General features: G+C 44.0%; 1 protein-coding gene across 2 annotated transcripts in view; it reads right to left on the bottom strand.

The window, feature by feature from the left end:
* The window catches only part of CACNA2D3 (calcium voltage-gated channel auxiliary subunit alpha2delta 3), a 1028076-nt gene that overhangs the window by 89077 nt on the left and 921933 nt on the right, over positions 1–17066 (bottom strand). For both annotated transcript variants that reach the window (XM_066350330.1, XM_066350329.1), the window contains 2 exons: positions 11547–11609; positions 7818–7888 (listed from right to left, as the gene is read on the bottom strand). In XM_066350330.1, coding sequence (XP_066206427.1) covers positions 7818–7888; positions 11547–11609 — 134 coding nt within the window. The remainder of the gene's footprint in view (positions 1–7817; positions 7889–11546; positions 11610–17066) is intronic.

Genomic DNA, 17066 nt, shown 5'->3' with positions numbered 1-17066 from the left:
GTCAGGCATCATGGACAGATGAGTTAGGTGGAGGCTACAACCATTTGTGTTCAGGACTATGCTGCACATGTGCAGTGTGGGGCAAAGTAGGAGACAGACTCATCTCTGGAAGATTTCCAGAGTGGACATCACAGGAAGCCAGATACACTATTCAAAGGACTTGTATGGTCTGAAGCAAACTAGGGCATGCTGGCTGGCGAAGCATAGGCTATCACAGTTTCCCAATGTCCATTCTCTTCATCTGCCAACCCGAACCCTGACTTTTCAACATGCACATTTCCAGGTTCCTATGTAGCTAGGTGAGGCCGTGTGATCAAGCAAAATTGTTGTGTGAGAGTAAACACTTTAATAAATACAACTTTAATTAATAAATAAAAATATATTTATTAAAATAAATTTTAATGAAGAATTTTACTTGGCCTTTTGGACCTCCCTGAATCCGCCTTCTGCCAACCTAGATTGCAGATATGATGACTGGATCTCAGCAGCTATAATGGACCATGAAGTAACCCTGAATTTAAAAACTAACCCTAGAGAGAAAAGTAAAGGAAAAAAGATGTAACCATACACCTGTGATGACAACATGATGCCCCCAAATTAGTATTTTTAGCCTATCTTCACAAAAGAGAGGAGAAGACTCCTATATTCTTTAACCTCTTGTTATTTTGTAATTTCCTACTATTTCTAGGAGAACCAGCTACTAACTATTACACTGGACTCCAAATTTGATGGAGGAACTTTTTTTTTCACTATCTTCTGAAGCAAAATAAGCCTGAATACAAATAAGTATCTCCACAGAATATATTTAGTTTTCTCGAACTATGGGAAAGATGAGTGGTGATTAATAGACCATGGTCTAGAACAGTGATGGGCAATCTTTTGAGCTTGGTGTGTCAAAATTTGCCAAAAAAACGAGCATAACTTGGGTAGTGTGTCACTTCGAGAAAAAAAAACATAATTTCGTGATATTTATAGTTTAAATAACAAAAATGTATAATTGTAATATATAACTGTATTTAATAAACCAAAAACTAATTATTTAACTTACCTGCTCAGTGACTTCTTTGTTCATCTGTCAGTCGGTTTCTTTTGTTGGTCTTGATATTATTTAACTTTTGTGGGGTGGCATGAACTAAGATAAGTGAGGGGGAGGGGGAATTCTTTAACTAACCTGCCTATTAGTGACTTTTTCGTTGCTGAATTTCATTGGCTAAATCTTCAATTGAAGGTTGGTATTTTGTACACTTCAAGCCCAAGCAAGGGCTACTAACTTTATCTGTCAATCTGTTTCTTTGGTTGGTTTTGATATTATTTAATGCTGAGAATAAGGTCTCACAAAAGTACGTAGAGGGAAAAATTGTGAGTAAAGCCATTGCTATATTTTTCAGGGTGCTAAAAGTGTCTGGTAATCGGTTCCAGGCACTCCAAATTTCCTGTTTGTAGTGGCACTCCTCTTGATTCTCCAAGCGGCACCTTTCCAGATTCTCAAGCTTTGACCTCAAGTCCACAAACACCTGAGCCCAGAGGCTGTCTTGAAATTCTGCAAGTTGCATCTTCTGTAAATTAAGATGGTTGCCGCTATTTCTAATGGTGAGAAATGCCACCCATAGCACAGGCCCTCGCCTCTCCCAGCCTCCCCCTCACTTATCTCAGTAATGATGGTCAATTAGAAATCCATGACACCCCAGAACAGTAGATTGGATGATGGTTGCTATGGTTATGTGGTTGCTGGTAATGGCGATCACAGGGCCCCCAGAGATGCATCCCCCGCGGCATTCCACTGCTCCCTGCTCTGCTGGCAGGAAGTGAGGTCAAAGATCCCCTAAGAGCCTAACCGGAAGTCCCAGAACTAGACGCTCTGTGCCGGAGTTCTGTTGTTTAGGCCTACAGACCTCCAGCACAGAGTGTCTACACTACAGCAGATGTTTTATCCTCGGCTACTGCACCTGGCCGTGCAGGAGCTGAGGATGAAACATCCTTCTCCGCATATGGCCCTATACTTCTCTGGTATGCAGCTGCATGCGGCCGCGTGTCATCGAAAATGGCTATGCATGTCAGTGCTGACACGCGTGTCATAGGTTCACCATCACGGGTCTAGAATCTGGAATCCCAGAGACATGAGTTCATACTCCATCTCCCTCTCCCACTGCTGTGCATGAACTTGGACAAGTTACTAAAATGCTCAGAGCCTCCATTTCTAGTTCCTATTTTGTCAAGTGGATATAATGATAGTAGTTCATGGAGTTGTTATGGGGATTAATTAAGGCAATGCATGTAAATGTCTGGAATAACAGCTTGCTTGTGGTTAGTATTCAATAAGTCAGACCTGCTGTAATTACAATGAAGATGAGGGCAGCTATTGTTTGTGTTGTAATTGGGGATCCTCAAGCAGCAGTTTAGGATTTTTTTAAGAGTGGTCCATTGAAATTCCCTTGTCTCTGCACTGCAGAAAGTTTGGCCCAGAAACACAGTTGTCCAAGCCAATCTGTCTTCTTGTTCCCTTCAACGCCACCTTTGACAAAGCATACTTCTGTGGACATGGTCAGGTCAACAGGAAGCCAAGAAACCATTACATTCATTACATGAGTTGCTGAGTACTAGACATCAGTAGGGCAGTCAGCATTAAAGGAGAGCAGACATCCAAACATAACAGACTTCTCTTTTAACACTCTCTAGACTCCAAGGCCAGGGCATTTGCTGGATTGTAACGTAACGAACAAGGACAAGGAAAGCTCCTAATCATCGGCTGTCGCCGAGCTTGGGCAGTTCCATCCTATAGAGACAGGGATAGAAATGGTCCACGCCTTGAATTCTACCTGATGGGTTATCTTTCTAGAAAGGCAGTTTAAACAGCACAAGGAGCTTCCACAGGGAACTCTATACGTCAACTCTGTTAATAACCATGTGTGGGGCAAGGTGAGGAGGACAGTCCCCAGGTCCCACAGGGGACCTATAAACAGTCTTGGCAGGGGTGGAAGCTGAGGCACATTGCACCAAGCACACAAAACAAACAAAATAAAACAAAATAGAAAAGACACAGCCAGGAGATATGGGAGCTATCAGTAGCTCCCAAAGCAAAAACAAATTATGAGCAAGCAGTCCGTTTCTCTGCAAACCAAAGGCCAGGGGTCCCCAATTGGTCTTTCCTTCCTCAAGCTTAATTATATACACAAAGAACAAGGGAAGACCCCTTGGCAGAAACCATAAGAATATTTGCTAAAAGTATGCATTATTCCATTTAACCCTCCCTTGCAGGTGTATGATTGATTCTTTCAGTTCTATTTTGCTGCAGAGAAACCTGACATTTAATGTTAAAGTAGCCCAAATGCAGGCAGCTCCATAGTGGGCAGCATGTAGACGGATAACTGGGGACCTTCCACTTAGCATTTCTTGACCATGCCTGCACAGCGGACTCATCACCACAGCACCTGAACAAGCATCTCCTGGGGTGCAGCCCCAGCACCAGGGCACTTGGAAAGCTGTCAGGAGATGCCAGCAGAGGCCAGGACCATAGGGCCAGCCCCAGACTGTGCTGTGGAGGTGACTGCTGTGCAATGCCCAGCTCTTGGGGTCACTAGGGACTAAAAGAAAGGAGAAAAGGAAAAGAAAGACCTCAGAATTTTGGAGCTCTTAACCAAGAGCTGATCTTCCCTCCTGTCTCCAAAGCTTTCCAATTTGTGCAGCATTTTCACATACCCTGTTTTAGTTGGTTCTTGTCACTCTCCCCCCAGATCCAAAGTTGGTGATGAAAAAACTGAGGCTCAAAGAGACTGAAGAATCTGTCCAAAGCCACGTGACAGGGATTCCAGCACTCAAGCTGACTCTTCTTGTTCCAGTGCAGGGTGTCACAGAGGCCCTGGCAGGGACCTTGAATACTCTTCTACAGCTGCCTATACACATTTCTCCACTTTCCCCTGGATATTTACCACTGAATTTTCATCACTGGGCACAAGGAAATTAGGAGGGATAAATGAATCATGATAAAAATATTTTGAAACTAGATTTTCTCTCAGTAGTTGTAAGAGGGGAGATGCCATTCCCTGACCATGATAGCAAAGGATACCATAGTGTGGATTTTGAGAAATATGATAGAAGACTCTTGCTAGACACAAACATGAGGGAAAAAGAAAAACAGTTCACATGTAAAACCCTACATGAGTCACTGCTTGGGAGTCAGTCTACTTACTATCCGTGATAAGAGTGAAGGAATATCTGAAGCTTTCTGATTAAAATACAAAAAGCTGACCAGGCACATGGTATCTTATGAGAAAACACGTGAAGCCTGGGAACGTGGCAGGGTTCAATGATTTGTCAACTTCAGCTAAAAGAAATCTGGGTGATCTTATCTCTAGGCCAGCCTCCCATTCTGAAAGCTCAGCTCACCGGATAAGACACTGCTGAGACAACATCTTGCAGAGCCGTTCTCTGCTGCTCACTGAGCTGAAGGAAGCTACAGGCATGAATCTTACATAGAGCCGGGTCAAGGGAAAAAGCTCAAAAATTCCTTTGTGCTCCGACTGCAGAATGTTGGAATTCAGCTGTTACACAGAGACTTAGGGCAAGTTCTTAACCGGTCCAAGTCTCATTATTTCCACCTATAAAATGGGTATATTTATACCCGGGGCTGGCTGTATGGGCACATGACCTGCGTAATGGCACAGAACTCTGCGCTTAGTTTGGTTTAATGGCACAGAACTCGGGCCCCAGGCTTGGTTTAATGCTCTGCTGTTGTTGTCCTGAAATCCTTGACATTTTGGAACAAGGGCCCTCACATTTTCATGTTGCACTGTTCCCTGCCAACTGAGCAGCTGGTCCCATTGATGTCTGCCTCCCAGAGTTGTTGGAAAGCACTGGAAGAGGTGAGATCTCTCAGGTGCCAGCCAGGCCTGGTGCACAGAAGGTTCTCAGGGACGGTAGCCATGGTGATCTTTACTTTTACACCACTGAAGTGATTGCATGTTATTTGGCCCCTGGATGCTGTGTCATATGCAAGCTGGGTGGACAAAGTCCCATCAGAGACATTTAAATGACCAAGAGTGATGAGTTTGTCTCGTAGGTTGTTTGTGCACACTCCCTCAAGCTGGTCATTTGTTCAGACAAATCAGTGGCTTTCTAGTCTTCTACGTGATGCTGCAGATGATGAAGTGGGAGTCCTTTCCCCTTGATGGCACTGCTAAGTAGAATGGCCATCTGGTCACCAAGTGGCTAAACAATCCAGGAAAGAGTCCATTGTCATTGAGGCAAGCATCAGAGAGAGAGGCACCAAATGCAGACCAGGGGCAGTTACAAAAGGGAGGTTGATAAAGGAGATGGTGTTCTCTTTGAGCTCTTTCTGGAGAAGATGGTGTACAGGGCTGTTGCATAGGAAACTCATTTGCTTAGCACCGGGCAAAAGCAGATCAAATAAAAAAGTCAGTGCCATCCTGGCACTGATCAAGATGCTAAGAGGAAAGGGCATGTCAGTGAACCCTTCCTCAGCTTTCTCCGGGCCTGAGTAACTCCATCTCCATATATCCTGGTTTGGGAGGGGGCAGGGCTCAGGTTAACATGATGTATGACTTCTGTCCCTGAGCACTGTCAGTTACTTGCAGCTACATCTTTTAAGTGCTTCTGAAGTACAGATCTCTGAATGAAAGAACTATAACCCGTGCTGTGAATAAGTACTGTGTGCTGGAATGGGCCAATGCATGAATGTCTGATTGCAAGGACTGCAGGACCCCAGCCCTGAAGACCCCATCACCAGGTGTCATGGGAAGCCTGCTGTGAGGCATGTGAATGCAAAGGGAGCATTACCTGGTGCCAAGGAGAAAGCAAAGCCAAGACGGAGCAAAGATCCGTAACAACAGAAGTCACAGCAGCAGTTAGCAATTATTGAGCCCTTAATATATGCCAGGCACTGTGTAAGAACTTTATGCTTATTATTATCTCATTAGCTCTGACAGCAACCCATGGAAGTAATTATTATTATCATCTTCCTTTTCCCCGTAAGGAAACCAAAGCTTGGAGAGGTAACTTGACTTGTTCTAAGTCATGCAGCTAGTCCATGTCAAAGCCTGAATTTGAACCCAATCCATCTGACTTCTAACCCCAAGCTCTCATTATGTCCTGGCCCCGGGGAGGAGTCTCTTCAAAGAGGCTCAGGAGGCGCGTCAGCTGATTCCCGGTTGACAGCAGTTGCTGTTAAAATGGAGAAAAGTCTCAGCACTTCCCTTTACTCAATAGCTACTCTCACAGTGAAAGAACGTTCCAGATCCATGCCAGCCACACTTCACCCACAGTAAGAAGATGAGGAATTTAAAATTCCACTCCGCAACCTTTCTTTCTCCCACCAAACTGCTCGAAAGAAATATCCAAGAGGGAAAAGACAAAAAAAAAAAAAAAGACTTTGTTAAAGAAGTTGAAAAATATGCTTTCAAATGAGAAACATGTGTGTGATTATTCCTCATCTTCGGGCTCCCCCCACCACCACGCTGAAAACATGCTAACACAATACAAATGCACACACACACACACAAAGACAGGAGAAGCCAGCGGTGCCCTGGATGGCAGACAACCCAGAAGCTGCCCTGGGAGGCTTGGGGAGACCAGGAATCTCCATGGCAACCCACGCCCGCTCCCAGCAGAGTTTTCAAGCATGTGTACAAGGACTCCTGGCAAAAAAACATTAAAAACTGTACTCGAACATTCAAAAGGGAATTGAGCAAGAGCAAACCCTCCGCCCCAGGCGGGCCTGGGAGCAAGTGTGTCAGGGAGTCCAGAAGTGCTGGCGCGACGCCAACTTCTATATCGTTTCTTTTTTCCTCCCTCCTTCTGGCACAAACAAGCTATGGAATCTCAAAAATTGGGTCATCATTTCTGAATTCCCTGCTTTCAGCACAGTGCTCAGTGGGTCTTGTTGACTGGCTTAAAAGTCTGATTTCCTGAGCTAACACTTCCTGGCCGCTCCGCTGCAGGGGAGTAACGGACGGGAGGCGGCCTTTCCCACCGTGGCCGACGGGCGCAGTGGTTCTCACGCGAGCAGAGGGCCGTCACTGCACAGCCTGCTCTTATGTATTTAACAGCATCAGCCATGCCCCTGAAAGCACCACTCCAAAGGCCACCATTTCCTGGGAGGCCAGGGAAAAGGAGACAGACTGAGCCCGGGGGGTTATTCCTGGCATCCTGAGTCTTAGAGTAATAGCTTTTCCCATAGGCTTTTCCCCGAGAGCAGGCTGGCTATCCCCGGCATGTACACTGGGACGAAGCTTCTTTCAGGGTTGGTGAGAGCTCTCAGGATCCAGTTGAGTAGCACGTGCCAACGGTGGAATTCAGCGGCATCTGGGTTTCCTTCCAGCAGCAGATTTAAACTTACCTCCAGCTGGGAGCAAGTGTTGAGACCTTTCACTTGATTTTCTAAAATTAATATCAACAAGTCTCTAAATATCACTTTCCATCCCTGAGTTCCAGATTTCTAGCCAGGTTCCCTGGTTTGTCAATGTGAGACAAAATATACCCCTTTTGGACCAGGTGGAAACGTTTCCTACCCTTTTGCAATCACTTGCTTGAGATTGATATAATTGTGTCCCAGTGCAGGTTCCAACTTCAATACTGGCCATCAATAAACTATGCTAGGCGAATAGGAAACTCATTGTGAGCTGTTCCTAATGCTCTTAACACTTGTGCAAGAGGCACCCAATTTCAGCGAGATCTTCTGGACCATGCACACAAGTCCAAACCAGCCAGGGGTCAAGTCTGGGCTTGCTTTATTTGACCTTGGTTTGCTTTATTTTATTTAGGCAAACTTTCTCAATGGGTGCAGGGGACCATAAAACCCTTACCTTTTAAAGGAGCCCATTGTTAACAATTTGTTCATCACAGCTCCCTCGACCTCACCAAAAAAGTCTCCAGTCTGCAAGGAATAAAAGAAGACCCATGAGGAAGTATAGATAAATAATGGGCCCCAACACCAGAGAAGGGAAAAACCGGACGCAGTCTGTGTCCTGGAGCTGACAGGAGCCAAAGGCAGGAAATCAGGACTATGACCTAAAAGTGGGGAAGGTCTTAATCGTCATGAGGATTTACAGGATTACAGAGCAAACTAGTGAGCAGATGGGAATGTTCCAGAATGCATGGCAGAACACGTGCTGAGTGCTAGAATTAAATACAATGTACATGTGCACACGTGCATGCACGCGCGCGCGCACACACACACACACACACACGCCATTACCTTTGGGTAGAGTAAGCATAATCTGTACTCAATCCTTGGTAATTAAAACACTACTTCATACAGACAGAAACAGGCTGGGAAAGGGCTTCCTAAGCATTAATAAAAAAATTTGTTTATAATTTCTGGATGACCTGTTTAGGGAAATACAGCCGTTCTCTTCATTGGCCTATATTTCCTGTAGTTGAGAATGTGTCCTGTCTCAAAATCACTTTCTGAGGAACACTCTCACCTTGTCCATAGGCAGTTCACATGTTGATAAGGAGTAAGACAGTCCAGCCGCTCAGGGAGACAGTGTGGCACTCAGACTCCCAGTGGCCTACCCGATTCTGGGGCCATCCTAAGGGCCTGTGAGGCCTGGCTGTCCTTCCCCACGACCAGGCTGATGCTTTTGCAAGTCTTGATATTGGAGCTGGCCGAGATTTGCCAACTCTGAACAGTGGAATAAAGGACTGACATCCTGGTCGGTTAGCTCAGTTAGTTAGCACATCATCCCAAAACACCAAGGTTGCAGGTTCAATCCTCAGTCAGGGCACATACAGGAAGTAACCAATGAGTACACAACTAAGTGGAACAACAAATGAACGCTTCCCTTCCCCTCTCTTCCTTCCTCTCTCTGTCTCTCTAAAGGCAATAAAAAAAAAAAAGTATTAACATCATTGTGCACCCATTCAGACTCCGGGAGCCTCTTTCATAAGCATCTCTGGGGGAGGGTATATACAGTACAGTGGGACAGAACTTGGGGCACAGCCTTCCTCTGCCAACGCCCTGAAATGAGCCGGTGTAGACCTATCTCTACTATGGCTGCTCTGAGGATTTATAGCTTCTGTGTGGTTGGGTGGAAGACATTACTAAGAGCCTGAATTAGTATGTTCCATAGACTTTGTATTAACTATCAATAAATCCTGATTCCATTTACAACTGAGTGACCTTCCTCACGCTCCTCAGCGTTTTCAGGCAGAAAGGCTTAACACTTTGCCAAAAAATCAAGAAAGAGAGGGGGAAGAACTGGGGAGCATTTCACTTACTGAACATTGGGCACTGCCTTTTTTCTCAGGGGACACCTGGAACCTTTGGCAAACCGGGCCTATGAAGCTGCTAGGAGCAAGAAGGGCTAATGTTAGTGTTTCGTGTGTGTAAGTATGCCAGGGTCAATGGAACTGTTTGTCAGATGAAGAATTTTCCTAACTGGGGTGCAGGAAAGCAGACAATAGCAAATAAGCCCAGGCAGAGGCAGGACCCCTGAGCAGTGCCACGGGTGGGCTCCACGGGGAGACGGAGCGGAGACAGGGCCCTCGTGGAGGAGCATGCTCTGTCGAGCCGCGGCGGCAGGGCTCCCTGCTGTGGCCAGTGCAGGACCCGCACCGGCAGACACCCAGGCAGAGGCAGGACCCCTGAGCAGTGCCACGGGTGGGCCCCGCGGGGAGACGAGCGGAAACAGGGCCCACGTGGAAGAGCATGCTCTGTCGAGCCGCGGCGGCAGGGCTCCCTGCTGTGGCCAGTGCAGGACCCACACCGGCAGACACCCAGGCAGAGGCAGGACCCCTGAGCAGTGCCACGGGTGGGCCCCGCGGGGAGATGGAGCGGAAACAGGCCCACGTGGAGGAGCATGCTCTGTCGAGCCACGGCGGCAGGGCTCCCTGCTGTGGGCCAGTGCAGGACCCGCACCGCGGACACCCACCGCGCCCCTGCTCCCCGGCCCGGCTCCGGTCTCAGCCCTGCACAGTCCTGGCAGGTCAGAGCCCCTCAGCACAGCTTATCCGTTTCAGTTCTTGCTCCATCAACAATTCTTCTTCTTCTTTTTTTTTTTTTTTTTAAACAATTGTGCTAAGATTGATTAGTACCGTTTTAAGTTTTAGGTGTGCACCATTATAATTTAGTATCTGTAACACGATGATGTGCTCACCACCAAAAATCTAGTTTCTGTGTGTCACCATCTTGAATATCTCACGGGTTCTCCTCCCAGTCCAGTGGGCGTATTACCACAGGTCTAGGGACTTGCCTGCTCCCTCAGAGACTGGCTTTGTCTCATGAGCTTATTCCTCTTCTCGGATACTCACTAACCACCCAACGTCCAGTGAGGTTCAGCATCCGAGGAGATGGGGTGTGCACAGTTTGAGTCTCAGTACTATGAGTTCCCACCCATCAAAGGTGCATTTAAAAATCCCACAACAATCTCACGGGTAGAGCTGACACAAGCACAGTGCTACATGTTCCCTCGGGCCAGTGTGTATAAAGTAACAAACGCTAAGGTCAGAACCTAAGAAGCCACACTTAATGATGACTAAATTACTTTATTAAGCAATAATGGGCCTATTGTACTGTTGACTACTAAAGAATTTCAAATGATTTAAATGGGACTTCATTATAAATGCTAGTATCCTCAAATACTAGAGTTAGAAGAAGCCTTATGGAGTCGACCACTCCCCTTGCAGAGCCCACTGGGAGTCCCAGGCAGGGTGAATGATGTACACAAGGTCCCAAAACTAGTTCAGGAAGAGAGCTCGCACCAGGAATCGGCTGCCCTTCCCTCTCTATTACACCACACTCCTAACCCTGCAAGTATTTCATCTTCTTTTAGTACGCTACTTTAACTTCTAATTTCAAAAAATGTTTCAACGCACAAAGTTTTATTGTTATGAATTTTAACTCTTATTTTGATTTCTAAATACACCGGAGATTTCTGTGCTCAGCCTCATAGCCTGTTGTTGTACATTTCGTTTTTGTTTTTTTTCCCTTCTCTTTCCCTCTAGCCCCTGCACTGCGCCCAGCTCACACAAATGAGGAACATTCTTTGTCTGTCTCTGGATCCTTGTCCTTTTGTGTTGAGAGCCCAAGTTAATCCCTGAACTCAGATTATTGATTTTTAAAAAGCAAAAACCAGAAAGAAAGCCATAAAGAATAATTACATTGGCATATATATGTGTGTGTGTATGTATATATATATATATATATCTGTGTCTGTGTGTATATATAAATTATATATATGTGAAGATAAAATATCAAAAGGAGAAAACCTCCTTAAAATTGCCCAAACTCTTTATGGCACCTCTCCCCTTAAGGCATGGAATTCTATAAATTTATCGCTTTAGGAGCCAGAGAGCAGACCTCGAGCTCTGCACCCCCCATTCCAACCCCTACTGAGAGGTAAAAACTCTTCAGGTCCTGCTGAGAAGGAGGCTGCGACATTCTTAGAAGGATGGAAATAAGGTTTTATAATCTTTTGCTATTACCTCTTAAATATAGATCATTGTCCCAAAGTTTTAACACCACGATTTGTTTTCCGATTCAGGCCCACTCTGAGCTCCTTCCTTGGAGTTGGTGGAAATTTCTCACTCACCTGTGTGTAGTCTTCAGACACCAGAATAAATCCATTATTGTCTATGAGGTAACAGTTCACAGTCTAGAAAATAAAAACACCACAATTTCAACTTCGTATCCTTAGACTGCTTTTACACAAAATGACGTCCTTCCAACCTGAGAGAAACCTTGAGGCTGTTTGGGGAGAACTGGAAGTGCCCGCTGGTTTAGGAGTCCAGGCCACGGTTAGATGGACCCCAGTGTTCACTTTGCAGAACTAACAAACAGAAATAAAACACCAAGGAAGCCTAAACATCCCAGATTAGGATAAAAAGATTACACACTAAAAAAAATTATTAATTACAGTTTGTCTTCCTTTTTTTCTTTATATGAATAATATTTCCCAGGAACGAAGTGTCTCAAGGCCCCAAGCCTGTGTTCACAGTGGCTGAAGCACAGGCTGTTTTGTAAGCCAAACGCCAGCACAATGTCATTACTCTAATGATGTATTAATGAAAACACCGTGTCAGCTCAGAAGACCATCAGGGGACCAGGTAATATTTTTTAATTTGTTCATAGACTTAGGCAGGGGGGAAAGGGGCTGACTTCTGTTAAAGGGTCCCCTCAGGCCTCCTAAAGGTTTTCAAACTGTGTTTTTAATTGGGAGCTGGGTTTGGGGGCAGGGCTGTTAGCTTTTGGTAGCTCAGACTTATAAATTGTGGAAAGCAAGGTAAGTCCAAACCTCTGCTTCCCCCACACTACTTTAATCTCAAGTGAATGATTTGCTACAGGCTAAGTTTTAATTACAGTGCTGAGGAGTTTAAATTTAAGGTTTAATTCCGTCCTTGATGTAACTCAGTTTCTATTTATTGCAGCTTTACATACCAACTGCAACATTTAATTTGTAACATATCTTTACTGAGCTAAATTCCCCCTAGCTCCAGGCCACCGCAGGGCTGGTGTTTTCGGGGACATTTACCTATCCATGGAGTTGGTTAACCAGGCACAAATGGTACAGCACTGAGCTGGTCAGAGAGATTCAGCCTTTAGTACTCAGCAGGGGCAGAGAACAAGCCAAAAATGAAAAGCCCTGATAGCACCTTTTATGAAAGAGTTGGCTGCTTGGTGAGCAGTGGGGTTTCTCTCAGTTATTCAAAGAGGCCAGATGAATGACTCGGTAACCTGGTTGGGTAAAACTCTTGTTATCTGAAGCTCTTAGCTGCATGGATATTACTTGCAGCTCTGGCGAGAGAGTATCTTTACACTCCTTTTCCATTTTTAGATCGCATTATGGAAGCAACCTCATAGAGCTATGCTCAGTGGTGGGATTCAAATAATTTAACAACCGGTTCTCTGCCCTAAAGACCGTTTAAGTATACAAAAACGATATACCGAAAGGCAATTTATTATTTCATGCCTTTAATACTTAAATAAGAACAATAAAAGAGGTACACAAAACTAGATTATGTTATAAGGAAGAGTTTTAAGATACTAATGAAAAAATATTAAATAATACCTGACAAAAAAACAATAAAACTGTTATTTAAGCTATTTCCAATGACAGCTTGTCACCCCTGGTTGTTTGGCACTTTTTCTCTTTACGTTATATGTTTGTTCACTGAAGTAACAAATGCGAGGGAATGAAAATGTAGTATTTCATGAAAGGTATAATGAGTTTTAGGAAATGAATAAATAAATATTACAACTACAGTTTCGTCAAATTTTTTTCACCTACGGATGCAATGAACATTACTATGGGTGCTTAGAATACGCTGTTGCACAAATGAATGTTAAGAAAGAGTAAAGAATGTAAATTTGTGATTTCTACACTAGGCGGCTGCTGCCCAGGTACCCACCTTAGAGAAAACACTGATTACAAGTGCCATTTTAATAAGCAGTTCATTGAACTCAACAAAAAATTAGGTATTGGTTCTGCCGAACCAGTGGGCCGAATCCCATCACTGGCTATGCTGCCCAATATGGCAGCCACTAGCTACATGGAGACTTAAATTTAATTTTAGGTTCATTAAATAAAATTAAAACTCCAGTTCCTTGGTTCTACTAGTCACATTTCAAGTGTTCCACACTAGCAATAGCTAATGAGTCTACTTTTGGACATTTCCATCACTGTAGAAAGTTTTTCAAACAGCAGTGTCTTTTTTTACAATAGATTACACTAATACTCCAATACATCCTAATCCAGTTTTAATATAACTCTGGGTCACATTAGACAAATCCATATCCTGGTTTATTTGAATGTCATAATCCTCATTTAGCAGATCTAGACACCAAAGCAAAGGGAGGTCAACCTCCTTTCCATCAATAAACACAAACGTAGTGTGATGTGCCCTCCACATTCAGATATTGACTCTCCAAACCCTTCCAGGTGTGTAGAAACTCAAAAGTCATTATAAACCATCCCCATCCTTAATTATAAAATTAGTTCCTACTTAAACATCCAAGCCAATTAGTACTCTTGCTATTAGACCTCTATTTTTGGCTTATATCTCTCTTGTCTAATGTTGTAAATATTGGACAATACAAGGCAAATAGATGATAAAATCAATTGAAAATCTTGAGAAAGAGGCAAGGTTTTTGTGAACTCCATGAAAGTGATGTTGGAGATCAGCTCCAATCACAAAGGAAGCCATTGCCACATTAGGATTTGTCAAGATAACACATGAAGAAAGAAGGAAAGTTTCTGGCTGGTTAGCTCAGTGGTAGAGCATCAGCCAGCATGTGGATGTCCCAGGTTTGATTCCTGGTCTGGGCATACAGGAGAAGTGCCCATCTGCTTCTCTACCCCTCCCCCTCTCACTTCTCTCTCTCTTCTCCTCCCTCCTACAGCCATGGCTTGATTAGTTGGCCCTGGACGCTGAGGATGGCTCCATGGCCTCTGCTTCAGGCACTAAAAAATGGCCCTGGTTACAATGAGCAAGAGCCCCAGCTGGACAGAGCATCACCCGGTAGTGGGCTTGCTGGGTGGATCTCAATCAGGGCGCATGTGGGAGTCTGTCTCTGCCTCCCCTCTTCTCACTAAATAAAATAAAAGAAATAAAATAAAAATAAATAAAGAAAGAAGGAAAGAAAAATCATCACAGATCATATAAAAGATGCTTTCAAAGAGTAGAATTTCAAAAGCAAGGGACTAAGAAGCTACTGAGAAAACTGATCAAACTCTACTATCTACAAGTCTCTTTGTGACCATTCTCAGAACATCAAATGTAAAGTGAAGGATTTTATATTGTGACATATTACAATTTTATCAGAAACATTATACAGTTGGTTCCTGAACAACATGGGCTTAAACTGCCGGTGCGCTTATATGTGGAGTTTTTAAAATAAATACTATAAATGTATTTTCTCTTCCTTGTGATTTTTCTACATTTTTATAAGAATACATGATATTACTACAACAGATAACACAAAATGTATGCTAATCAACTGTTTCTGTTATTGGCAAGGCTTCTGGTCAACAGCAGGCTATTAGTAGTTAAGTTTTGAGGGAGTTAAAAGTTACACAGGGATTTTTCAATGTGCAGGGGGTGCTGCCCCTAACTCCTCTGTTGTTCAAGGGTCAACTGAACTACCTACCCTCAAACCCCAGTAAATTTATTTGTGTCTGAAGAATTAAGGTAGAACTGCAATTATACCTAAATTTTTAAATGTATTTTCACAATTTGCATTTATTTAGAGACAAGGCTTCAATGAGATGTTTCATTATTTGCTGTGAGTCTTTATTTTTTGTAAATGAGGGTTTCTGTGCTCCTTCTACCAGCTAGCAGTGGGTGGAGCCCAGGTCAGGCCGGCCATTCGGACCTCAGTCCTCAGGCATCTTCCCTCTCCCCCACCCTCTGCTGCTGCAGAAGGAACAGAGGAGAGAGGTCCGGAGCGGGAGAGAGGGTTTCAGCTCAGGACTTGGAAAACCAAGCTGTAAAAACAGAAAGATGACAAGCTTGGGAGAACACCAGTTGAAACTATCACTCAAAGAAGTTTGCTAGAACTTACTAGACTAAGTGATAATACTACTACTGCTACTGCTACTACTAACAATAATAATAATAACTACAGAAGAATAGCAGCTATAGGACGACTGATACAATCCTTACCTGTCACACTGCTATGTAGCGATTATTCTTTTAGAGGAGAAAACTGAGGTCCATAGATGTCACCTTCCCCGAGGTCACTCAGTGAAGCAAGTAGACATGAATCGGTGCTATGTGACACAAAGCCCACTACTCCCCCGGCCAACCCCTCTACTTTACCAAAGACAACAGGACCTAGTTATGGCCTGTTCATGCAAGGCTATCCTTGTTTGAAAAAAGCAATACCTTAACCTATACACAGCTAACGAGAAATCTCATTTGCCACATGTCACCAGAGGAAACATAACAAATGGCAGAAAAGGCAGCCAGACCAGCAAGACACCAAGTGCTTGGAGTGTTACTATTATTATGGCTGAATACAATTAAAAACAACAAAAATGGTGTTTGGGGGCCATTTTATAAGGTGGTATTGACCCCAATTGTAAGTGCCTGGATCCCTACCCCCCAACACACACTTTTTAAATTAATATCTGATACCAGGAGATAGTCCTTAGTCGAAGGGGATTTTCTATCCTTATCTCTTACTAAGGAACAACCTATAACAGAAAGAAAGCCCATGATAGACTGGAGTCTAAAACTGCACTTGATAATCCTCTCACTTTGGGCAGACTGGTCTGCATCCTACCAGTCGGTGATGGGAGAGGAAAGAAGGAGGGCTGCCCAAGGCTCCCAGAGAGCTATACGCCTAAGCTCCCACTTGCTCCAAACAATGTTGTGTTTTCCTCCAGCATAGTGGGCACGTTCTCCTGGCTGAGGGCTGGGGAATCACATTTTCTGTCTATACTGAGCACCAACTGGCATTTACTTCTTGGTACATGTTTCCATTTAACATTATTTTTAAATTCACTTTTTCCCTGGTCAGGGCACGTACAAGAATCAACCAATGATGGCATGAACAAGTGGAACAAAAAATTGATGTTTCTCTCTCTCTGTCTCTCTCCCTGCCTCTCTCTCTAAAAATCAATCAATAAAAAAAAAGATATATTCACTTTTCCCCCCTTAAATTAGGATTTCATGACAGGAACTGGTGACAGAGAAGATGCCATACTGTACTTGTTCATGAGCAAGTTTGAATTTCAAGGTTATACAGATTATTAATAGACTTGACCACTCTATTAAGCAAGAAGTAGACATTGCCAATGCTGTGATTTAGAAATCACTGAGAAAATCACAGGTCTGACAGCAAGGGTGCTGTGTCTCTGATGTAGACCTGGGTCATTGACTCTGATAAGTGGTGTTAAGTTTTCATTGGTGATACTTTTATGTTAGGTAAATTTAGTCACTGTGATGACTTTCTAAAGAAACCTTCCTGCCAACCTCCTCTTGGACTGAATTATTACTGGGAAGTGCAGTGTGGTGCATAAGCTCCCTAGAGTTATGTGAGTGGGATACTGGATTACGAATAGTCATCCCAGAATCAGCTGAAGTCCATCTGACCAGCAGTTTTCTCTGCC

This window comes from Saccopteryx leptura, chromosome 10 (assembly GCF_036850995.1).
Source record: "Saccopteryx leptura isolate mSacLep1 chromosome 10, mSacLep1_pri_phased_curated, whole genome shotgun sequence".
Taxonomy (NCBI): domain Eukaryota; kingdom Metazoa; phylum Chordata; class Mammalia; order Chiroptera; family Emballonuridae; genus Saccopteryx; species Saccopteryx leptura.
This window is presented reverse-complemented; position numbering and strand designations above follow the sequence as displayed.